Source organism: Crocodylus porosus, unplaced genomic scaffold (genome assembly GCF_001723895.1).
Source record: "Crocodylus porosus isolate Cpor-Errol unplaced genomic scaffold, CroPor_comp1, whole genome shotgun sequence".
Classification (NCBI taxonomy): Eukaryota; Metazoa; Chordata; order Crocodylia; family Crocodylidae; genus Crocodylus; species Crocodylus porosus.
The window spans coordinates 39965817-39989839 of NW_017728915.1; the positions used below are offsets into that span (position 1 = coordinate 39965817).

General features: G+C 64.0%; 1 protein-coding gene across 2 annotated transcripts in view; it reads left to right on the forward strand.

The window, feature by feature from the left end:
• The window catches only part of WWP2 (WW domain containing E3 ubiquitin protein ligase 2), a 40353-nt gene extending 17564 nt beyond the window's left edge, over nucleotides 1-22789 (forward strand). The window contains exons 8-23 of one of the 2 annotated variants that reach the window (XM_019536087.1): nucleotides 5110-5199; nucleotides 6837-7011; nucleotides 9647-9701; nucleotides 12867-12948; nucleotides 13728-13856; nucleotides 14019-14097; nucleotides 14260-14331; nucleotides 14440-14528; nucleotides 15703-15862; nucleotides 17197-17330; nucleotides 17657-17797; nucleotides 18370-18490; nucleotides 18949-19053; nucleotides 19619-19715; nucleotides 20631-20703; nucleotides 20925-22789. In XM_019536087.1, coding sequence (XP_019391632.1) covers nucleotides 5110-5199; nucleotides 6837-7011; nucleotides 9647-9701; nucleotides 12867-12948; nucleotides 13728-13856; nucleotides 14019-14097; nucleotides 14260-14331; nucleotides 14440-14528; nucleotides 15703-15862; nucleotides 17197-17330; nucleotides 17657-17797; nucleotides 18370-18490; nucleotides 18949-19053; nucleotides 19619-19715; nucleotides 20631-20703; nucleotides 20925-21024 — 1702 coding nt within the window. In that variant the 3' untranslated portion in view covers nucleotides 21025-22789. Of the gene's footprint in view, nucleotides 1-5109; nucleotides 5200-6836; nucleotides 7012-9313; nucleotides 9472-9646; nucleotides 9702-12866; nucleotides 12950-13725; nucleotides 13857-14018; nucleotides 14098-14259; nucleotides 14332-14439; nucleotides 14529-15702; nucleotides 15863-17196; nucleotides 17331-17656; nucleotides 17798-18369; nucleotides 18491-18948; nucleotides 19054-19618; nucleotides 19716-20630; nucleotides 20704-20924 lie in introns of those variants that run through there. The other variant, XM_019536088.1, reaches the window with a different exon arrangement.
• Nucleotides 22790-24023: the final 1234 nt, after the last annotated feature.

Consider the following 24023-nt stretch of genomic DNA (forward strand, 5'->3'; position numbering starts at 1 on the left):
GCACTGTCCAGCAGAGCCCAGAATCCCACCCCCCCCCAATCCACCTGGCCTCGCATGCAGACGTGTTTTCTTGAGACCCGTGTAAACGGAGCTAGAGCACGTGTGCGTGGGCCGAGAGTCGGGAGGTGGCCATGCTGGAAGGCGGTGGGGCCGGGACTCCGTCTTGACACGCGGGTTCCCAGCCGGCTGATAGGGGCAGGAAGGCAGCCGAAGTCACTGGCTTCTGCATCTGGTTCCTATCAGTGATGATCCCGCGCTGGGGACAGAGCACTCATTAACGCAGTGTGTGTACACGGCTCCGTCTCGCGCACACAAAGAGGCGCATTATGCTGTCTGGCAGGAGGCGCGGGGCTGTGGTTTCTTACATAAGGCAGGGCGTTTTGTTTGGACGTCAGGGTTACCTCTACACTGCCATTTCACACCGGCCAGTGCTCCCTGCGGCCACGGCCTCCTGCAACCATTTCCTGCTGCCAGAGCGGGGCTGGTGCTGGGGGCAGGCCCGGCACACCCCTCAGCCTCCCAGCAGCGAAGGGACCAGGAAGAACTGCCGCAGCCCAGGCGCACGGCGGAGCACTGCTGGGGCTGTGGGGTGTCCACATCCCTCGTGGGATGTGACTGTAGGCTGCACCCCCGGGCCTGAGCAGAACCCAGACGCTAGGCTCTTTGCAGCCGGGCGGTGACGCTGTGGCACGGTGCTTCGTTAGCGCGTCTCTCCCCTTTGCCGCCTTATTAACAGCTCATGCCAGAGCGGGTTGAAGCCAGTCGCATCCCCACTTCCCCAGTGCTGAGGTGGAGAAATAGCTGCATCTTGTGGGACAAGGAGCCTTCATTTGGCCAAAGTCCAGCCTGGAAGTCGGTGTTGAGAGATGAGTGGGGCCTAGCTGCTTGGAGCAGGCAGATCTCAGGCTGCACCCAGGCTTGTCTTGGGCCATGCTCTGTTGAAGCCCTGGCATCGTGTGGCTTCCCAGCATCCTCTGCTTGCCGACCTGGGCACAAGGAGCGCTCGTCTAGGAGATGCACTGAATCGCATCAGGCTCCAGGGAGGGGGTCCTTTTCTGAGCCTGGCCTGGGGGGCTTCGGGGACCAGCCCTGGAGTCTGAAGCTCTGGAGCACCTGATGAAGTGACCTAGGCAGGGACGAGTGTGACCCAAGGGCATGGTGCCCAGGACTCTCCTTGGCCCTGCGGTGAATCGGACAGGACACGGGGAACGGGTGCTAGTGGTTCCAGCCCAGCTGCTGCGAGGTGCGACTCGTGACGGCAAGCCAAGGAGCTGTTTGCAAGTGGAGCAGCACGCTGCTTCGCAGCTTGCCATGGCACTGCCCAGCTGCACAGCACATGCCTGGGATGGGAGGCCCCGAACCCGTCTCTAGCGCAAGCGTCTGAGTGGGGGAAGACCCTTTCTGGAGGGGAAATCCACCTTCACCCATTGCTGGGAGCTGTGCCATCAAGAGGGCATGTCTGGGTTGGTCAGGCGTCGTGCCAGGGTCCCAATACCCAGAGCTAGCTTGGCTCTGGTCTCCAGGTCCCCCTGGAATTGGGACCAGCCCGGGGGCTCCAGCTCAGGTGCCTTTCCCAGGGGCAGGTGCGAGGCGCTCGGTATCCCAGAGCAGGAGGCTGGTGGGTGCCATTGGTGCGTTCCTTGTGAGGCTGAGCTCCGGGAGGTGCCGGAGAGCACCCACCGCTGCCCACGCGTCCCACGGGCGTGCCTGCCAGCCCTGACCTGGCCCGCAGGCAGCGACCTTCGCTGGCAGGGCGCGCGGGGCTCTCCCCTCGCCTACCGCACGCCTGGCCAGATCCTGACAGCACTGCCTTCGCCAAGGCATTGCGTGGCACTGAGCGTGACCCGGCCAGCTGGGCATGAAGTTTTCCTGTTCCCATCGCATCCTTTCAGGTCTCGCTCGCCAGGGAGAGGCCAAGGGAGAAAACAAACTCAGCAGCCTCGGTGCTTGACCAGGCTGTCCGTGCCGCGGGTGCCGTCAGTCCAGCTGGCCCCTCCACCGAAGAGAACGGCTGTTGTCTCCTGTCCCGCTCCAAGGAGGAGCCAGGCCCAGCATTCGCGACGATCCTTTTTCCCGGACCAGGGTCAGGAGCTTCTGTTTGCTCCTCTCCCCATGCGCTGGGGTGGGAGGTCTCCGAAGCCGGCTCTGTGGTCCCAGTCCTGCCCCTCTTCACGAGGGCTGCTCCCAAGGGAGCAGAGGTCCTGTCTCGGTTGAGGCATCGCCATGCAGCTCCCAAGTTTCTGGGGCTGCCAGCTTGGCTTCCGGCTGGTCGGGGTATCAGAGGAAGGGCGTTCTTTTGGGCTTCAAAAGATCCTAGTGGGGTCCTGTTGAGAAACTGTGGCCAGACAGACCTTCAGGTCAGAAGGGAGTAGCTGTGAGGGCTGCTCAAGGGGGGATGGGCCGTCACATTGGAGGTGGTTACAGTGGCCCCCATGTTGCTGCAGCCGGACAGCAGCCCCCCTTTGCTTTGTGGTGTGACCTCCAAGTGCTGTTGATGCCGAGTGGGACGGTGGCTTTGCTGAGACCCCTGGAAGGGGTGGCTGGGGGCTGCCTTGCAGTGCCTGGGCCGGGCTGTGGGTGCAGCGATGCCGTGGGTGCGTGTGTGCCCGCCCCAACTTCTGTCTTGGGCGCGTGCTGTTATCAGCTCTCCTCAGCCGCGTGCCCGGGACCTCTGCTTAGACCGGTCCCCGCTCTGTATCCTGTGATGATGCCGTTTGGGGCCATACGTTTGGCACTGCTCCTCTCACGTGAGCAGTGGGGCCTCGGAGGGAAACCCCAGCTCCCCTGAGCCCTTCGATGGGCAGGGGCGGGCTGTGCTGCTGCCCTGGGAGTTGGGAGGCTGCTCTTTCACCCCTGACTGCTACAAAGCCTCTGGTCCTCTGCGCCCGGGGCCCGCTGGGGAGAAGCCGGTTCTGCACCGTGGGGACCAGAGCTCACCTTCCGTCCTGCTGCAAGCTGGTGGCTGCCTGCTACGCAGCACGGTGCTGTTCCTCGGCACTGGGATTGAGGACAATGGTTGGGATGAGTGGGTAGCTCCGTGGTGGGATGTCTGCAGCAGAGCGCTGAAGGGGGGCAGTGGCCAGGCCGTGGTGCCTGGCTGGTGGTGTTGCATGCAGTTGCAGTGGTGGGCACATGCTCAGGGCTCTGGGGGCAGAGGGCCTGGACCACGGGGGCTCTTAACTCTTCACCCCTTGCTGCTAAGTCCTGGCAGCAAGAAGGCCCGTGCACGCTGCCTTGATGCAGAGGAGGTATTACATTACCTGGCCCAAGGCACTGCTGGCTTCTCCCTCTGAATTAGCTTTCTGTGTGCTGGGGCTTGTGCCAGCCCCGCTGTCTGCGCAGCCGCCCTGGCCATCACAACACCGCTCTTGTGCACTCCTTTCCTGGGGCATTTTTGGTGATGAATGGGGAGGGGGAGACGGGCCTGAACGCTTTATCCATCGGCATCCGCACTGGAGCCATCCTCGAGGGTGGGATGGAGGCTGGTGGACGGGCCTGTAGTGACTTTCTGTGCACCAGCATTTGTGAATGAGTGACAGTGAAGAGTGCTCCTTGGTGCGACGCTGGAGTCTGCCCTCCTCTGTGCACGGTCTCCCTGGGGTCACCTCTGGACACGGGTCTGAAGAGTTGTCAGTGATGGGCTGGGGAACGAGGGAGAGTTTCTACTGCGGCCCAGACGCCAAGGCTTTTCCCTTAGGCTCGTGAAGAGAAACTGAGCAGAAACATCAAGAACCCTTTGGGCACAAAGCTGGCACGGTGTGAAATCCCACCCGGCCCGGCTTCCTACTGTGGGAGGAAACTGGGGATCTGCGCTCCACCCCGCAGCCAGGTCAGAACGCAGCCCTGCTCACGGTGCTGACGCCAGCTCCACCATCGGACCATGCCTCCAGCAGCCCCTGCCCTACCCTCTGCCATTGCCTGGCTGTTGGCACGTAGTTTCCTCGTTGCACTACAACCTCAGCTCGCTTGATCCGTGGAAAGACCAGTGCAGGGGCTGTGAGAGCAGGCCAGGAGCCAGGGGCTCCTAGGGTCTAGTGCCCGTTGGCTCCCCTGGTTCAGCTGTAAGTGGAGCGAGGCGTGCAGCTGCCTCCCCACAACACTGCAGGGGCTGGTCAGGGTTTGCACAAAGCCCATGGGGGCTAAACACTGAGGAAATGCCCTGCTCAGCGCACCGCGAGGGGCCAGCAGATGGTCATCCTCCACTGTTGAAAGCCACTTGGCTGCAAAGATGGAGGCCACGCCAGCCTTTGGAGGTTGCTGGATCCATGCCTCCTGCCTCCCAGCTGTGTCGGTTAAAAGCTGCTGGATGCGCTGTCCTGCCTGCATTGGGCTTCCCAGTCAAAGCCGAGTGGGGTTGCAGCCAGCTCTGCTGCCAGCCCCGCAGCAGACGGTGGATAAACGCCCTGGGGCAGCCTCCTATGGAAGGGCCCCTCTGCCCGCGGCAGGCTGCAGAGCACAGCAGCTGGGTTTGGCCGTTGTCAGAATTGCACGTTCAAGGGGCTAGCAGGCTGCTGCAGGCCCGGAGTCATCGCAGCTGGTGGCTGGGTTGGTGGAGACGCGTGCATCCTGCCCCGTGGAGGCTGCCGCCTCTGAGAGGAGCGGTCACCAGAGCCCTCGTGAAGCGCGGCTCTGTCGTGCGTCTCCAGGAGGGACGTCTCCGATGCCAGGCTCATGTCCTCACCCTGGGAGCCGGTCAGGAGCACGTGCTGCCAGCCGGTGTGGGAGGCCGGTGTCTGGCTGCTGTGGCAGGGAGGCAGGGGCTGTTTCCTCCTGCCTGTCGTGGGTTCGAAGCCTGGGCTGCCCAGTGTCCGTGACATCAGTGTGGGCAGGGCAGGTGGGTCTCCCTCCGGTTCCCCTGACTCGCGTAGCCATGTCCCGTTGGCACAAGCAGTGGGATGCAGCAGCCTCCCATGGGGGGGCCCGGGTGTCGTGGGAGGGAGGGCGACAGAGCTCCCAGCTGCGCTTGCCCCAAGCCCGTCTGTGCCGAATTAACAGGTCCCATCGCCTCTCCTGCCTGCTGGGAGGCAGACTCGATGGTTTGCATCCTTTTCGCTCTTGCAGTAGCACTGCGGCTGCCTCCATCCGCCCACCTCTGCCTTTCTCTTTCAGGTGGGAACAGCGAGAGCTGCCTAATGGGCGGGTTTATTATGTGGACCATAACACCAAGACGACCACCTGGGAGAGACCTCTTCCGCCAGGGTAAGGCGCTGGGCCTCCTGGCCCCCAGACTAGAGCTGCCAGCAGCAGGAGAGGATGGAGGCATGTCTCCCTGTCTAGACAGGGTGCAGGACCCACCTACATCCCCCTCCAGGCTTGGTTCCCCTGGCCCATTCCTGCCTGGTGGACGTTGGCGTCTCCTGCTTCGCTTTCCCCTGGGAGGAGACCCCTTCCCGTCTCCACAGCCATGGAGAGCAAAGGCAGCTTAGCCAGAGCACAGTCACTTCTGGGCAGAACAAAGAGGCCTTCAGGGAATGAGAGGTGAAAATCCTGCACAGGATCCCCCGTCCTGCTGCTGCAGCCGACAGGGCTGCGAGCTGGCCTGGTGCCACCTGTGGCCTGGGCTGCTGCGAGTGCTATGGAGATCGCGAGCTCCCACGGGTCAGGAGCAGGACCTGCTCGTCGGTGCCTGTCTGGTCCCTGCAGCCTCCCGGGGAGGCGGGGGGGACTGGCTGACCGCGGCTGGGGCTGCTGGCTCTGCAGTGACCAGTGCCCTGCTCCATGCCGCAGGCTTGGCTGTAGAAGAGCAGCCCTGCCAATAAGGGGTCACATTTTTGGCTGCAGAAGGAAGTTCCCTTAGGCTGTACCCGCACCCTTCCAAGCCTTCTTGCTCCTCCCTTGATCACAGGAATGGGGGCTCTGGGCCGGCTCTCCTGCCCTCTGTCCTTCACACCTTGGCCCTGCAGCTGGGGAACCTGCCGCTTTCACCCTCAGCACCATCTAAGATGCTGCAGGGACCCCTTGCTGAGCACCTGGATGTGCTGTCCTTCCCTGCCCAGGCTCTGCTGCCAGCTCAGGAGCAGACCAGCCCCGAGGTGATTCCCTGGCAAGTCAGCATGCTCTGCGTCTCAGCCTTCTCGCTGCTGTGCAGGCCTGGCCTGGCTCCAGCCTCTTGCCACGCAGGGGTAGAGCTGATCCAGATGGACATTCTGGGCACGTGGTGCATGGCAGGTCCTCCAGCGGCCTTGGGAGGGCTGCAGCCCAGGCCTGATGCCTTGGGCCAGCCACAGCAGATGACTCCAGGGCCTCTGCCGGGAGGGGTCTCACAAGCCCTGTCCTCGCTGGGCTGTGGCCCATCGAGCCAGTGACAAGGAGACCAGCAGAGCAGAAAAACCTCCTCGGGGCCAGAAGACCCAAGGCCCTGTCCATGCCCCCTGCTTTGTCCTGGTGCCTCAGGCCGAGACCCCTCCTGTCCTACAGGTGATGGAGAAGCTTCAGAGGAAGCCGGCACGGCCATGACCCATCAGGGCTTTTCTCTAGCTCCTCAACTGTCCCGAAGCAGGGAGACCCCCGGTGTAAGGCTCACACCTACCCACTCAGCACAGAGGTGCCGCTGTGTCCCCCCCCAAAGCTGGCTGCCGTGCCTCTTGGATTCATCCTGCCCCTCTGCCCAGTGCTGTGAACTCACAGAAGGGCGTGGGTGGGTGGGGGGCACGCTCCCGAGGTCCCTGGGCACCAGGGATTGGTCCAGGCTGGGTCCTGGGGCCTGGAGCATCCAGGCCAGCCCGTGCACCTGTGTGGCTGGAGCCATTACGCAAGGCGCTGGCGGGGCGCTGGGGAGGGGCCCATCCCTGTGCACGAGCGCAGCTGCTGACACGGGCCCCTCTGCGGTGTTGCAGGTGGGAGAAGCGGGTGGACCCCCGCGGCAGGTCCTACTACGTGGACCACAACACCCGCACCACCACCTGGCAGCGCCCCACAGCTGAGTACGTGCGCAACTACGAGCAGTGGCAGTCGCAGCGGAGCCAGCTCCAGGGCGCCATGCAGCAGTTCAGCCAGCGGTTCCTCTACCAGGTGAGGGCGACCGACTTCTGCCCCGACCCAGGGAATCGGGCTCCCACCCGCCACCAGGCCAGTCTGACAGCGCCATGCCTGCTCCGTTGGCTGTAACGAGCTGGGCTTCCCATTCCTTCTGTACCTGGCCTGCTGCGTGTTTGGGGGGGTGTGGCAGATCCCTGCCACGTGCCCCACAGAGCCCATGTGCCCAGCCTGCCTGGGCTTTGTGATGATCTTGTGGCTGGGCTCAGGGCACTGCCCAGTGTAGCTTGGCTCCCAGCAACAACCCAAGGGGCTGTGCAGGAGAGGGCATCCCCTCCCTGAGGCCTGGTGCCTCAAGGGCCAAAGAGCACGGCTCAGCTTTGCAGACTCCCCCTGCTCCCTCCTTTTCCCATGCCCTCGCTCCATTGTTCGGTCACCTCTGGGGACGTGGCGTCTCTGGCCAGGGCCCTGCGGAGAGGGTGACTGGGGAAGGGTGCAGACCTTCTCCCATTCCTGGTCCCGAGCCTCCAGACCTGGAGGTGCCTGCCCCTGGCTGGCAGCAGCTCCTCTGCTGCCCCTGCTTGGCCCTGGAGTGAGGAGGAGGGTTGGCCCCTGGGATGCCCGTGGGAGAAGGGGAGCCTGGAGCCAAGCCCTCCTGCCCCAGGGGATCCTTTGCTAGGGCAGAGCAGGAGCTGTCTCGGAGCCACAGGAACAAGCACCGTCTGTCCCCGCCTGCGCAAGCATCCCTGCTGCAGCATGTGCCTGGTGCGCCTCCAGCCCCTTGGCCCCTCTCACGCTCTCCCTCCCCTGTTCAGCCCGGTCCATGGGCTCCTGCCACTCCTGAGCTGGGCTGCCGCAGGCTTTGCTTCCTCCCACATGCCTGCCTCCTCCCACCCAGCTGGGAACAGGATCTGGGAGGGAAGTGCCGGCCCCAAGTGATTTATAGGCAGGGGAATCCTCCAGCACTGAGCTGGGTTATGAGCTTGTCACTCCCTGCAGTGGCTCCTGAAGTGCTGGCCCGACCGCTCCCGTGGCTCCTGGTGGTGCTCCCGGCGGACGCTGCACAGCGTGGAGCAGGGGCCTCGCCTTCCAAGCTGAGCCCGATGAAACCCCGTGCTGCCTGCCGTCCCGCAGAGGTCTTGGCTCTCTGCTCCCAGCCCCAGGCTCTGGGTCACGGGCGGGGGGGGCAGGAGAGGCAGCCATGCTGGCTGCCATAACGTGGGGTTTCTCCAGCTGCAGTTCTGGGGCACAGGGGGCAGGGCCCTACCCCAGAGGCAGTCCCCTCGTGTCTGCTGCCCAGCCCTGACCAGGGGATTTCTCCAAGCCTCCTGCCCTTTGGCCGCTCTGAGTGTGGGCCACGCACTGTTATCCCATGGGAGCGGGGGGATTAGGCTAGTTCCCAGGGGGTGGGGTACCTGGGGGTTGGGAGCCCAAAGCTTGCCCACTCCTGCCCAGGGGACCTGCTGCAGGGAGTTGGGTCCTGCCACTGTCAGCAGCATCGTGGCTGGCTGCTCTGCCCGTTGCTGTGCCTGCTGCGGCCGGCCTGCTCCCCTGTCCTGCCAGGGCACTGGCCAGCCTGTTTGGCACCCCAGCTCCCGGGGCCATGCATGAGGAAGCGCTGCCCATGGGCTTCGGGCAGCTTCGTGGTGCACCTGGCAGCTCTGTAGAGCTGCTTCCTGGTCCTCATGCAGCACTGCTGCCACTTCGCCACCCTGCAGAGGTCGGGACCAGGCTCCCACTCGCGAGGCAGGCTGGTGCCTTCCCTGGCTCAGGTGGGCCAGGGCCGGCTGCGGACCACGGCCCCCTGCTCCAGCCGTGCGGCTCTCGGAGGCGCGATGAAAAGGCCTTTCTCCGTAACAATGCGTTTCTTATGCGGCTGTGGCAACATCCGCTGGCCCCCGCTCCCTGAATCCCCGACTGTTCCGTCTGGCCGCCCATCCCCAGGAGACCCCCCGGCGGTGCCGGGAGGGGGCTAATCTAAACAGTGCCCCTCCGGCCGGGAGCCCTCTCCCTGCCCCGGGCCGGGCGCGGGCCGCCGCGCCGCTCTCCCCGAGTGAGAATAAAGGTGCTTTGTGCAGCGCGGTCCAACCTGCCGGGGCGGGGGAGGCCCGGGGGGCCGGGGGAGACGCCTGTCTGCGCAGGCATGAATGTTCCCTCAGTCCCCGCGCCTCGCGCACTGCCGCCCGCTTTCACGGCCGGCCGAGGGAGGGGGAGGGGGCCGCCGGGCGAGCCAGGAAGCGCTGGGCGTGGACAGGGCTTGTGGGAATGATTTCATTGGAAAGGCCTGCGATATTTTTTCCCCTCTTGTGTGTGGTTCTTGGAGAAAGTTGGAGGTGTAACCGTGGTGGCAATCTCAGTCGCGCCGGCCGGCGGGAGCTGAGCAGCCGCACACGCCCAGACCTCTCCTGCCGGCCCCTGCCTACTGCTGCTGCGGCGTAGCCTGCGCGTGGGGCTTGGGTTGGCCTTTTCCCCTGCCCTGCGCGTGCAGGGGTTTTGGTTGGTTCTATTTTTAGTGCCTCGGGAGCAGGGTCCTGGTCCCTGCCCTGGCAGCAGGGCTGGGGCAGGCGAGTGGAGAGCGGGGGGCAGGGAGCCCCCCATGTGCCCCTGCTCTCCGTAACCGCCTGCACCTCCGTTTTTCACTCTGTGCTTCTGCCCTCTCTGTTGTCTCTAGTCGTCCAGCGCCGCATCCGACAATGACCCTCTCGGCTCCCTTCCTCCCGGCTGGGGTAAGTACAAGCTGCCTCGCCTGCGCTCGCACCTTGCTGCTCACCTGGCACCCCCCCCCCCAATCTCATCTCTGGGACTGGGGCACTACTGCCTCCAGCTGCTGTCCGTGGGGAGGGGGCTGCACTGTACACCACTGCGCATGCTGGGAAGGGGATGCCCGTGGCACTGGCTCGGCCAGGCCCAGCACACGCGCTGATCTCCCACCCTGCCCGTGTGCCCAGAGGCTCCCAGTGCCATGCGCTCGCTCCCAGGGCTGCAGGAGGGGCCCGAGGTCCCAGCTTCTCCTGCCCCTGCCTGGGGGCGTCCCTCAAGGGGCTATTCTTGGGGGGGGCAGGAGTGCTTGGGCGGGATCGGGGTGCTCTGGGCCTCACCGTGCACCCTGCTTCCCACGTCGTGACTCGGACGGACGGTGCTGGCCCGGAGCGGGCAGTGGGCTCTGGCTGGGCAGTGCGGAACAGCAGGTCTGGAGAGCCTTCGGGGGCTGTGGGAGCAACGGGTGCCGGGACATGCCCCAAGGGCCACTGCACTGGGCTGTGGGGCCAGGAGCATCCCGTGCATGCCGGGGAGTGTCCTGTCAGTGCTGCGGAGGGAGCTGCCCAGTATCCGGGGGTGTTGCACCTGGGCCCTCTGCCCCACTCCCAACAGAGTTGGGCAAGGAGTGTTGGGCAGCCCCCAACCTCGCCTTCCCCACGGAAAGGGCGCTCCAGCCCTGAGCGGGGTGGGGGGCAGAGCCAGGGGCTGCGGGCTTGCCGGTAGCTGCAAGCAGGGTAATGGCGCGCAGCTAAAGGCGAGGGAGCTGCTCCCCGCAGCGAGGAGAGAGGATTTGGGGGTGCAGGCTGAGCTGAGGGGCTGGCAGGGTCAAGGTCGGCAGTTGCTGTGCGCGTGGCCAGGGTGAGCTTGGAGCGTGCGAGTCCCGCGTTGACCTCAGGGAGAGTGAGATGGGCTTGGCATGGCCCCCCCGCCCCCCCCCCGAGATGGGGCGTCCCGTGGGCCATGCCTGTTGCGCAGGCAGGCAGGGCAGGGCGCTGGCTCTGGGGCCGTGTGCCAAGCAACACAGGGCAGGGCGCTGGCTCCAGAGTGCCCGCCAGCGCAGGCAGCACGTCGCAGACGCAGGGGCCGTCCGATGGGCCCACGTGGTCAGCTGTGCATGCCGGGCTCCAGGTACACACGGGCTTCGTGTGGGCAAGGCCTCCGCCTGGGTCCCGAGGAGTGTTCACTCGCTGGCGTCCCTCGGTGACTTGTGGCTTCCCGCTTTCCTCCTCGGAGCAGCTGCAGACGCCGGGGCAGGGCAAGGGGTGGGTGCTGGCCCCAGGTGCTCCGCGCCCCAGCCCAGCCAGCTGTCTGGCCCCGTGACCTCGGGGTCTCAGCACAGCGAGCCTGGCGCGTCCTGTGACTGAGCGCGGCCCGGCCCGGCCCAGCCAGCGCCGTGGCGGGGCACGGCAGAGGTGCTGTCGGGAGCTGCCTTCACTTGCCTGCCAGAGGGGGAAGGGAGGGCTGCTTCCAATTAGCACAGCAGGCTGCGCGCCCTCCCGAGCTGGGACGGCCGCCCCTGAGCTTCCACCCTGCGGCTTCTGCCGCAGCAGAGCAGCACCAGGGAGGGCGGGAGCTTGCAGGCTCTGAAGGGGGGCAGGGACCATAAACCTGCCCGCCGTGCAGGAGTGCCGGGAGCTGGGCCTCTGCAGGAGGGCACCACTGCCTTGCTGGGCTCCTTTCCACAGCCTGGGCCCGTGCCGTGCACTGACAGTGGGCACAGAGTCTCTAGGGCAAGGATGCACAAGCAGTGGGTACAGTCAGTGTGCATGGGAGTGTGCCTGCGGCCTGGTGTGCGAGCAGGGCTGGAGGACACATTGCACCGGGAGGGCCAGGCGTGCCCGCAGGGAGCTGGCAAGTACGGCTGTGTGTGCCACGGGGGCTCGGTCTGAACCTCCAAGCATACCGGGCGTGAGGAGCAGCGATGCGTTGGGAGGCAGAGGGGTCGCGAGAGGTGCGCGCGTATCTAAGGAGAAGTGGTTGCCTGGGGGAGGGTGAGTGTGTATACTGGGTGGTTTGCCTACAGGCGTAGGTGGGCAGTGTGGGCACAGAGGTCTGCGCTGGTTGTGCACACGTAGCTCTTTGTTGGGAACGTGTTTTGTGAACGGCAGCGGAGTGCGCATGGTAGGTGGTGCGTGTACCGTGTGTCTAGGTGCATGGTGGGTGTGTCAGGGAAGCATGTGCATAGAGCAGGCGTCTGTGCATGGTGCACTCACTGGGCATTCATGGGGGGTGTGAGACGTGCACTGGGGAAGTGTATGGGTATGTGTACAGATAATGGGCATAGGAGGGGCACAAGCGTCTGGGTGTCTAATGTACTTGCTCATTTGGAAAGAGATGTATGTGCCTGGGTGGTACACTGAGTGTACAAGGGATATCTGTTGTGTGCAGGAGAGGCTTGGGAAAGATCCATGTGGCTGTATATGGGCATGTTGTGTGTTGTGCATGCAGCAGCAGTGCCTGGGAGAGGTATGGGCACATGCACTGCATGTTTACAGGGGTGTTTGGCAGAGCCGTGTGTGTGCTGGACATACAGCTTGTGTGTACAGGAGAGATGTGTGGGTGCATGCACACAGTGGATGTGTATAGGAGAGGCGTGTGCACCCTACAGGCACTGGGTGTGTACAGCCGGCTCTGTGTGCCACAGACAGCGTATGTGTAGGGGGTTTATGGGAAAGGTGTGTGTGTGTGTGTGCGCTGCACATACAGTTTGTTGTATGCAGGTGAGCTGCGCACATGCTGCACAGACGGGGTGTGCAGGGGAGCTGTGCGTGTGTTGTGCAGGCAAAGACGCGCTGTGCGTGCAGTGAGCATGTCCGGGATGTCGCACCTCTGGGCAGCAGTGCGGGGGCTGCACTGCCATGCGTGGCAGCAGGGCCCGGGGTCAGTGCCCGTCCCAGGTGCTGCCCCATCCAGCTCCCTGTGCCACTGCATGCCCGGAGCCAGGGCTGCATGTGGAGCGCAGTGGGAGATGGCCACACTTCTGTCCTAGGCTTGAGCCACTGAGGCTGGGGGCAAGGGGAGTGCAAAGAGCCCGAGTCCCTGGATCTGCTCCATGGGAGCTGGGACGGAGGGGCCTTCCTGTGGAGGTGTCCGGGGCAGGCTAACGTGCTGCCCTCTTCTTCCTCCTCCAGAAAAGAGACAGGACAATGGGCGAAGGTATTACGTGAACCACAACACGCGGACCACGCAGTGGGAAGACCCTCGCACACAGGGGTAAGACTCTAGGGCACTGCCGTCTGCCCCATGTGACTGCTTCTGTGACGGCAGCTTTAGGCTTGTAGCTCCCAGCCCAAGAGCCCAGGCTCCTGGACCACAGATCAAGCTTCCCCGGGCCTGGCACATGTCAAGCTCCTGGCATACGTGCACCTCAGGACAGGGGATGCAGGAAGGAAGGAGCCTACAAAGGTCCAGATGCAGCAGCCTCCCCCTTTGGGAGGCACAGCTGTCTTGTCTGAGACCTGGGGGTGGAGCAACTGTTGTGCAGGCCGTGGTGCTAGGGACAGCCGTCACATGTGTCCACAGATCCTGGAGCTAGGCACAACCATCACGCGTCCCCATGTGAGGGGTGGTTGCTGTGTAGTGCTGCGTGTGCTGGGGTGGCTCCGTGCTGGTGCAGGACTCAGAAAGGGGAGCTCCTCTGGTCCCACTTGGCTGGGGGATCTGACCTCACCCCCATGCAGCCCTGTGGAGCTCAGGACTGGGGAGCTCCCTGCCAGTGTAGCGCCACGCCACGGGCCACGCAGAGCTCTTGTCCCAGGGCTCAGCCAGGTGTCCTGGCATTTCGGCTTCCTGTGAGCCACTCCAGAGCTACAGGGCAAGGAAATACCTGCGCATTAAGAAGGCAGCAGAAACAGCGAGGGGCTGGTGGGGGCTTAGGGCAGGCCTGGGCCCCAGCCCCAGCTGAGCGGGTGGGAGAACCGGCCATGCAGGCGAGATAGGTCCCTCTCCCTTGGTATTCCCCGTGCGCACTAACCTGTCCCCGGTGCGGGCAGGATGATGCAGGAGCTGGCCTTGCCCCTGGGCTGGGAGGTGAAGTACACCAATGAAGGTGTGCGCTACTTCGTGGATCACAACACCCGCACCACCACGTTCAAAGACCCGCGCCCCGGGTTCGAGTCCGGGTGAGTTCCTCCCTCCAGGCTGGGGCGCTGGGTCCGTCGTCCCCCCCCCGGCTGGCAGGCAGTCTGGGCCCGGGCAAGGCTGGGAGCAAGGCTGCGGGTGGGCTGGGGCATGTGCTGGTGGGGCGGCTGCCTGAGTGAAGGCCCCTGCACTTACCATTGCAGGAGCAAGCAGGGAGGCTCGCCGGGGGCTTATGACCGCAGCTTTCGCTGGAAGTACCACCAGTTCCGCTTCCTGTGTCATGTGAGTGCGGGCTATGGGATGGGTCTGCGCTGGGCCGGGGGCCAGGATGTCCCCAGGGTGGGAATTGGCATGGCTACTTGCCAGCTTGAGCCAGCGCTGCTGGTGACCCGGGGGAGCAGCCCTGCCGGCCCTGGCTGAGCCCGGTGCCGTGTTTTCCTCCAGTCGAATGCGCTGCCCAGCCATGTGAAGATCAGCGTTTCCCGGCAGACGCTCTTTGAGGACTCCTTCCAGCAGGTGGGAACCTCCATGCCCTCCCCTCGCACCCTCGTCCTGGGAGACCTGCGGGAGCAGCCCCTGCGTGGGCACTCCTGTGGGTGACGACTTGCTTCCCTCGTGCCCCAGATCATGAACATGAAGCCCTATGACCTGCGGCGCCGGCTGTACATCATCATGCGTGGTGAGGAGGGGCTGGACTACGGCGGCATCGCCCGGTGAGTCCCGGGGGCCTCTGGCTTCCTCCATGGGGCCTGGGGGGCACTGGCAAGGCTGGGCTCAGGCTTGGACCCCTGTTCCTGTCCTCTGGGATGGAGGAGGCTTAGGACGTGCCCTGCCAGGGCAGAGCAGGAGCTGGCCTGAATCCTGGGTGCACCCCAGCAACCGAATCAATCTGGAGGCCCCAGGCCAGGCTCTGCCTCCTCCTGGGAGCCCCTGCTCTCCTGGGGTCCTGCCATCTCGGGAAGCCCAGCTGTGGCTGCCACCCACCACCCAGAAACTGGGCTGACCTGTGTGGAGGGGCTCACTGGGCCAGGGTCTTTGGAAAGGCTCTGGGGCCCAGACTGGGTGCGGCCGAGGGAAGGACCAGGCCGGGTGGAGGGGCTCTGCTGTCTCTGAGGAAAGGCTTGCTGAAGCAGCACTGGGGGCTGGGTCTCCGCTGGGCAGGGGAGGGTCCCTGGTCCCCGACAGCTGCAGCTTGGCCATGCCTGGGTGTTCAGCTTGGTGCTGGGTAACTCTTCTTCCTGCCTCCCCCTTCCCGCGCCTGCCATGCCCTGGACCGCTCCTCCGTGGTGACCCCGCTCCCAGCCCCTGGTGCGTGGGCTTCTGCTCTCTCTCTGTGTCCTGCCAGTGGTTTTACCCTATGGTAGGTTACGTCATGCTGTTCTACCACAGGGTAGAACCACGGACGGGATACCGGGGCGCGCGCTGCGTCGGAGGACTCCTCGTCTCCCCGAGCCGCCAGGGAGGAGCCACGGCAGGACCGGGCGCCTCTCCCGGGCTGGGAAGGGGCAGCGTTCCCTGCAGAGGGGGAGGGGGCCGCATGCAAAGAGGCTCGTGGAGTGCGTGTGCAGGGGTAGGAGACAGTGAGGTCCCTTTCAGGAAGGGCACGTGTGGTTGGGCCAGCTACGGCGGTCTCTGAGCAAGTGCAAGGGCACGTAGGTGCCCAGCAGGGGTGCACTTGCCCACGTCCCGGCAGGGGCGTGCATGTGTGCGTGCAAGTGAACATGGGCATTTCTGGGGTCCCCGGCACCCTCCAGGCCAGGCCCTGCTCTCTCTCTGGCCTCTGGGAGCCCAGTGGGCAGAAGGGGAGTGGGGCAGGCTCTGCCTGGCGCCAGGTGGGCAGCTGGCCTGCAGTCCCTTCACCGTTCCTCGTCCTCCTGTCTCCCCCAGGGAGTGGTTCTTCCTCCTGTCTCATGAGGTGCTCAACCCCATGTACTGCCTCTTCGAGTATGCTGGGAAGAATAACTACTGCCTGCAGATCAACCCTGCCTCCTCCATCAACCCCGACCACCTCACATACTTCCGCTTCATCGGCCGCTTCATCGCCATGGTAGGAGCCTGGGCCCAGCCTCGTTCGCCGATGGATGGGGCAGCGGTGCAGGGAAGGCCCCGGGCAGCTGGTGCCTGCCTTGTGTGCAGGGGGAAGATGGTGGAAGAGCTCTGGAGTGGAGGCAGCCCTGGCCCTGGGGGAGCCTGGGTACCTGGCCGTGGGACAGGACAGGGCCGTGGGCTGCGGAGCAGGGTCTTTGCCTCCATGAGCTGCGCTCGGGGACTGAGGTGGGATGGACTCCCTGCTCCTGCCAGGGCCAGGCCCCCACAGTTGTCCTGGAGGAGGCAGAGAGGGCGTGGGAGCCCTGGGTCTGCACTGTTGGGCCAGGTGCTCAACCCAGGCCACAGCCATATCCCACCACGGCAGCATCCTCCCACATCCTCCGCCTCGGGGACTGCTCCTCAGGGCTTGCCACGGCTGTCGGGCCTTGCGTGGCTGGGTCTGCGGGCAGGGAGTGGGCTGTATGTCTGGAGGGGCGGGGGGCGTTTCTGCAGGGCCAGAGGTGCATGGGGGTGGTGTTTGGGGCAGGGGCATTGCTGTGGGGCCCATTTCCGGGCCTGATGTTGGGGCTGGGCCTGGCTCCCTGGCTGCTGCCTCATTGTCCTGTGTGACAGGCAGCTCTGGGAGCTATTTTTAGCCGGCCCGTGTGGATGTTTCCAGCTGCCCGCACCTCGGTCATCCCTGCTGCCCGGCTCCACTGCTCACTGAGCACCCCAGGGGCCCAGCCAGGAGTCCCCGTGCATGGGAGGGGGCTGCTCCCAGGGCTCTGGACCCTGCCCCTTGGTGCCAAGTGCAGGAGGCTGCAGCACTGTCCTGGCCTGCCCAGGCCGCCCGAGCAAGGCAGGAGCCCAATAAAACCCCAGACTATTACTCACTGCTGGGCTGTTCCAGACAAGTGTCTGCATTATTCTTGGCTGCCTCTGCCTTGGGGCTCCTGGAAGCCAGGGACTCAGGGAAGCCGCAGCACAGCTCTGTTTAAACAAGTGCTGTTAATAGAGCTGCAAGGGGGGCAGGCGGCGCCGCACAATCCGGGGCAGGGAGGGGAGCGAGGTGCCTGCGCGCCTGGCTCTGGAGGCAGGAGCCCCTGTTCCCCCAGGAGGGGTGCTGGCCTCGGTCTCTGGGCCTGGGCCACGGTGCCAAGAGGGTGCCAGGCCTTTCTTCTGCGCACACAGTTTTACCTAGCCAAGGAGGAATTTTGGCCCAGGCTTGTGGGACCACCTTCTGCCAGCTTGTTCCTTGGGACCTTCTTGCTCATGGCTGTTCCCAGGATTTTCAGGCCGCAGCCCTCGGCTCCTGGTCCCATAGGCATGACCCCCATGTGCTCTCCCCCACAGGCTCTGTACCATGGGAAGTTCATCGACACCGGCTTCACGCTGCCCTTCTACAAGCGCATGCTGAACAAGCGGCCCACGCTGAAGGACCTGGAGTCCATTGACCCTGAGTTCTACAACTCCATTGTCTGGATCAAGTCAGTGCCTGAGCGCAGCTTGCACCCCACCTCAGCCCTGGGCCTGGCTTCTCCTTGGGGAAAAGGATGAGGTGCCCACAGCGGATGGGCTCTGGCTCAGCCTGACACACCAGGCCCCCAGCTTTCAGGCCCTTGGCGGGCTGCAGCTGCAGAGAAACCTTCCCTCCCGAGGCAATCAGATTGGCCATAGGATGCCCCTGCCAGCCATCACTGAGACCCCAGGGTGCCACCAGTGGGGCCCTAGCCCCCAGTCCTCCCTCCCCATTCCCTTCGCACCAAGGCCTGGTCCCCAGGAGGGATAACGCTCCCCATGTCTCTGCCCACAGGGAGAACAGCCTGGAGGAGTGCGGCCTGGAGCTGTACTTCATCCAGGACATGGAGATCCTGGGCAAGGTGACAACCCATGAGCTGAAGGAGGGCGGCGAGAGCATCCGGGTGACAGAGGAGAACAAGGAAGAGTACATCATGTGAGTGCCGGCCCCTGTGCACTGCTCCAGGCTGGCTGCTCCCCGGGCTGGCTGCGCCATGGGGCATGGCTGCTGGCAGCAGGGGACAGCCGGGACGTGACCCTGGGAGCTGGTGCTGGTGCCAGCACCTGCAGGAGGCAGAATCAAAGCCAGGGAGGGATGCGGCAGCAGGACCCAGCTTCCCTTTCAGCTGCCCATCCTGCCTGCCCAGCACTGCCGGTTCAGTGCTGAGCTGGTTGGGATCCTGCGGGAGCTGGTGGGTTCAAGTCAGTGCTTCCCTGCCACTCCCTGGGGACTGGCTGCCTGCACCTCGCCGGTCCCCACATGGCTCTGCAGGCTGACCTGTCAAGGGGCAAGGTTGCTGCCCAGAAGAGCCAGGCCGGGATCTGCCAGGCTCTCCTGTGTCCCCAGCTGCTTCTGCTCCTCTCCACTTACCTGCTGCTCCTGACTGCTTGTCCCTCCGCACTCTGGAGGGGCAGTGGGCAGGGTCAGCAGGAACCTGCCAGGCTCTGGGGAGGGGGGATGCTGCAGCCAGCGCTGCACTCTGCTGAGCAGTCAGTTTGTCCTCCCAGGCTGCTGACAGACTGGAGGTTCACGCGGGGCGTGGAGGAGCAGACCAAGGCCTTCCTGGATGGCTTCAACGAGGTGGTGCCGCTGGAGTGGCTGCGGTACTTTGACGAGAAGGAGCTCGAGGTGAGTCAGGCATCGGGGCAGTGCCTGGCAGTCCTGGCACCTCCTGTTGGATGAGCCACCTCTGGGCCTACCCTTGTCAGCAGAGCTGCCAGGTCTGAATCCTGCCTGGGACACAAGGGCAGCTGGGACCCTCCCACGGCCTGGGAGGAATATTGCTAGCCCATAATCCTGCCCCTGATTTGGCTCCACTGGGGGGAAAAGGAAGGGAACGCATCAGGTGGACACAAGTGAGGCTGCGGGGATGTCCATCGCCACGGGGGTCACTGTCAGGCTTGTAGAGGAGCTGATCTCCTGCTGGGCCCCACGGCTAGGATGGACCCAAGGTCCTGCTGCCCGTGCCCCATTGCACTGACTCTGGAGAAGCCAGCATGTCTGCTGTGCCAGGCTCCGTCCCTTTCCAAAGCTGGGGGCTGAATGGAGCCTGCAGCTGCTCTCTGACCTGCCCTGTGGTTCCCCAGCTGATGCTGTGCGGCATGCAGGAGATCGACATGAATGACTGGCAGAAGAACACGATCTACCGGCACTACACCAAGAACAGCAAGCAGATCCAGTGGTTCTGGCAGGTGAGCTGGGCACCGGCAGCAGCCTTGGAGCCGTCCAGGCTGCAGCAAGCACGTGTCCCATGAAGAGGCCTTTGGCTGGAGCTGGCAGCAGGCAGCGCTTGGTGGTCAGCCTGTTTCCAGCAGGAGCAGCTGCGTAGGGGGCAGGACAGGAGGTTACTGAATAAAGCAGTGCTCGCTCAGGTGGCTCAGGGGCTGAGAGGGAAGGGGAGTGAAAAGCAGCCCTTGGCCCGGCAGCCCTCAGGGCAGAGCCCATGTCGCTGCGTCACTGGGGGAAGCTGCTCCTTCCAGGGTTTCAGGCCAAGTCTGGATTCAGCTCTGCCCCAAGCCCGTGGACCAGAGCCCATCCTGCGTGAAGGGCTGAGAGGCAGGTGGTGCATCAGGCCTGCTCTCTGCCCTGGGTTGTCGGTTAGCTCCTGCTGCCCTGTGGCAGCTGCTGGGGTTTAGTGGGTCTCTGAGGTTCCTGATGCACCTGGGCGGAGGAGGGTGTCACCAAACCGAGTCGGGCTGGAGAGGCACGCTTTCCATTGCCCCTCCCCAAAGCGGTGACTGGATCCCCACCTTGTAGGTCGTCAAGGAGATGGACAACGAGAAGAGGATCCGGCTGTTGCAGTTTGTGACGGGGACCTGCCGCCTGCCGGTTGGAGGATTCATGGAGCTCATCGGTATTTATGCTCCGGGTCTTTGGGAAGAGGAGGAGAGTTGTGATAAGTCTCCGAGCCCAGTGGTGCTGGAGAGGGGCGCGTGGGGGTGGAGGCACATTTCCAGCTCTCGGGTCGGACGTGCTGCTGCAGATAGAGGCTCGGGCTGTCTCGGCGACGCTTACTAAACATTGGCACCTTCCCCTTTGTCCCGTCTTCTGGAGCTTTTCCACTGTTCCAGGACGGGTTAAATCTAAACATCAGAGAGGCAGAATCTCGGCCGGTTCCTTTCAAACTTTGATGGAAGTGACACGATCCTGAATTTTTTTTTAAATGGTTTAGCGCTCGGAGTTCCTGTTTAAACACCCTGCTTAGCTGGACTAGAGGGTGTTTTGTTACCATGCAAACTTTGACTGGTGCCTTTCAGGGTTTACTGAACATTTCGGCTTCCTCTGAATCATCGTTGACAACTTTCTCCTCAGCATTGACTCATAGAGCGCGGGGGCTGGAAGGGACCTCGGGTGGTCCCGTCTAGTCCAGCCCCTGCTCACAGCAGGACCAGCCCCAGCTAGATCAGCATCTACTGCTAAGATTGCTTCCGCTCCTGATTTATTTCTGAGTTACTTTTTGTAATCCTTTCGCCTCCTGACCATAGACTTTTTCACTGATAATTTCAGCTCCCTTATCAGTAATTTTGATTGTGGTTGGCTTAATCCCTGGAGTTTGAGCAGTACGATGCCTTACCAAGTACACGTTTGTTTTAATTTGTGTAGTTAGGGAGGGTCTTATCCATATCAATCCCCAGTGAGCTTTTGGCTTCAATGAAGTCCTGCAGCAGTGAGTTCCAGGGGTTAGCGGCATTGCCTGAAGTGCCCTTTCTTAGCCTCGGTGTTTCCGGTTTGGTGCTGGAATGAGACATGTTCTGCTTGCGCCCAACAGGAAGCAACGGGCCGCAGAAGTTCTGCATTGATAAGGTTGGCAAGGAGACGTGGCTGCCGCGGAGCCACACCTGGTAAGGCCTGTCCCCTGCACGATGTGTGCAAGTGCCGGGGCACAGACCCCTGGCTTGCCCGTGTTGTTTCGCACCACCCCACGGCGGGTGCGCGGGGATGTGGGCACCTCTCTGCTCAGCAGTGTCCAGTTTGTGCAGCCACGGGGGAGGTCCGTCGTGGGACCTGCGGGGCGGGGAGGACGGGGCGGCCACTCCATTGACAGCCTGTGTTGTCTTGCCAGCTTTAACCGTCTGGACCTTCCCCCCTACAAGAGCTACGAACAGCTGAAGGAGAAGCTGCTTTATGCCATCGAGGAGACCGAGGGCTTTGGCCAGGAGTGAGGGAGCTGGCCTTTCTCCGCCTGACCAGGCTGCTCGAGGGCCCAGCAGGCGCCAGGAACAGGCTGTGTGCTGTGAGCACCTGCTTGGAGTGGAGGCGGGCAGAGCCCATGCCAGTTCCTCTCTCTTTCCTCCCCAGAGGCAGCTGCAGCTGCAGCCAGTGGCAGCCTCTTGTCACTTGTGCCAGCGCTGCCCGAGGGGGCCAGGCCCGTGCTCCCTCCCAGAGCAGTGCGAGCTGCTCTGGGGGGCAGGGAGGGCACCAGCACCTTGCTGAGTGGGGCAGGGGCATCAGGCCCCCTGGAGAGGGGTCTCTGGACATGTTCATGCTAAACTGTCCCTAGCCCAGTGCCTGAGCTCCTGATCCTGTGGTCTGAGGCCCAGGCACAGCAGGGACTCCTGCCCCCTCTCCCACAAATGCCTCCCTATCCCCACATGTGCCCGGGGCAGAGCCACCTCACACCAAAGACGCGGGCGCGATTGTTACCTCCCCAGCACGTGGTGTTGCAGGAGTGAGAGGCAGCGGATTCAGAGCATGCCCGGTTACTCCTCTGGGCCGCGTGTTCATGCTTCTCGCATCCCGGAGCTGCAGGGCCACATCCCGGCAGCCCTTTGGGGTGAGGCTTCTGCCTGTAGCCATGGGCAGCCAGAGCTGCTCGGACCACCGCGGCCGCTTTGCCGAGGGCACTTGCCGCACTCCAGAGCTGGGGTGGGGCTCTGTATAATGAGCTGCACTTAAAAGGGGAGGAGAGGGGGGCACTGGTTTTCAAAGGGAGCTCTTCTCATGTTTTTCCTGACTCTTGGGGCGTCCTGCTACACAGGAGCAAAATGGGAAGTCAGCTCTGGCTTTGGCAGCCTCGGAGTCTTACATATCTGAGCCCTTGGCAGAGGCAAGGCCACAACTCCCACTGGCTTTCCTGGGAAGGGGTCGGGCCCCAGGCCAGGGAGCCACCCTCCCTGACTGCCCTTTTCCTCATGCCACAGCTCACGGGCTCGCCGGGGTCATGCACAGAGTGACTGGGTTTGTGAATTTGGCCCCCCAGAAGCTCGGGCTGGGGGCGGAGAGGCCTCGGGGGTGGGCTGGCCTGGCCTGGGGCATTGGCTCCGGAGCTCGGGGCTGTGCTGCTTGCTGCGTTTTGGTTTGCGAGTGCGTGTGGCCCGTGTGCTCTTTATTTAATGATATGAGTGGGAGGCAGCGCTTGGCCGTGGTGCTCCTCGGTGCGCGCGGCACAGCTCCATCCCAGTCTGAGCACATAGCACCCCAGTCTCGCCTGTAGCCGGGGGCTGCAAAACGGGCATCTCCAACTCCAACCAGCCACATTAACTTCTTGGAGCAACGACCTTTCCAGCTGCACCCCATGGCCAGCAGCTGAGCACCCTCGCGTGGCCTGGGCCTGGTCTCCGGGCTTAAGTGCAGACTCGGGGCCTGATTCTCCGGATTCACCGCCCCGGTGTGAGTCAGACGCCCAGAACTGAGGCAGAAGCAGGCCCTCTGCCATTGCCGTGATGCCAATTCCTTACGTGGCAGCTTCTGCCAGTCTGAGCCACTGCCCCCGTGCCCTTTTGTGGCAGACTTGCGAGCAGTAGTGCCTGGGTGTGTGTGTGTGAGCGTGCGTGTGTGTGAGCATCTGTGTACATATCTGTACAGAAACGAAGTCTATGGATACAAAAAAAGGCAATAGCTTTTGATGGGTAACCTGGATAGTTTTGTACTGCACCATCCTGCCTCAGTGACGCCGATTTCTTGTGCAATAAACGATAAGCAGCTGCTTGTGCGGTTTGTGCGTGAGTCTGTGACGGGGCGGGGGCCCAGGGAGGCAGCCCGGTCTGTCCGCCCCTCCACGCTGGGGATTGCGGAAGAGAAGGGAAGAGCTGAAGCCACAGCGTGTCTGGCCCACGGTAGCCGGGCTGTCCCTGTGCTTCCCTGTCTCCGCTCCTCCGCAACATCGCTGGTCCATGCCTGGGCGCTGGCGCCACGGGTGCTCCAGCCTGCGCAGCGATCGCCCTCGCTCTTCGGCCCTCGCCTGCGTGCACCCTTGCTGCCTGGAGGTAGGCAGGGTGCCCCGCAGGCCGCGGCTCAGGGCGCCGCACTGAATTCGGAGCTGGCTTTGCCTGGGGCCTTGCTGGCTGCCCTGTCCTGATGGGAACTGCCACGGAGGCAGGGGAGGGCCGTGACTACGGTCTCAGCCCTGGCCCTCCGGGTCGAAGGGAACACCCCAGCGCAGGTTAGTCTGGAGAGGGCTGGTGATGAGCCCTGGCAGCCGGGCTTGGAGCCGAGTCAGGGAGCTGGGTGTGGCGTCCCCTGTGCCAGGAAGCCCCTGGCCCCTTGCCCGGAGCGGTACAGGAGGCTACGACTGCAGCAGCCTCTTCCCTGCGTGGGCAGGAGATGGCCAGGCCAGCCCAGGCCGCTGCAGCTAAAGGGAAGCAAGGCCGGAAATGCGCTTGCTGCCCTTGCAGCCTGGGGATGGCAATGGAGACCACAGGGCTTCGCACCCGCCGTCCGGGAGGTGGTGTGGATGGACCCGCACTGAGCGCGGCCGGGTACTGCAGCCTGGGCACTGGGAGGCACGGGCAGCTAAGGCAGGGCCGAGTAAAGCAGCCCAGGCACAGCGTGCGGGCCGGATGCCATCGGGCCAGCAGCTCGACCGCAGTCGGCCTGGAGGACAGCAGAGCTTGGCCTGCTGGAGAGCATGGGGCCTCCTCCCCAGCCCCACGAGCTTCCCTCCCGCTGCCCTGCACCGTGCCAAGGGGGCTGGCGCTGGCGCGCGGCCGTGCTCCGCATGCCCGTGTTTGGTGCGCGAATGGCCAGCGGCTGCGTCCGGCCCACGCGCCAGCGCAAGCCGCGCCAGCCGCCGGGGCTGGAGGTGAGGCCGATGCTGCCCGGAAGGGGCTCCCCCTGCCACCGTCGCCTGTTCCAGGAAGACGAGCGGTTTTACTTGCAAATCCGCCTCTGGGGGCCGAGCGCCAGCCTGGCCACTGCGCTCGGAGCCTGGGCCTCCCGTGGC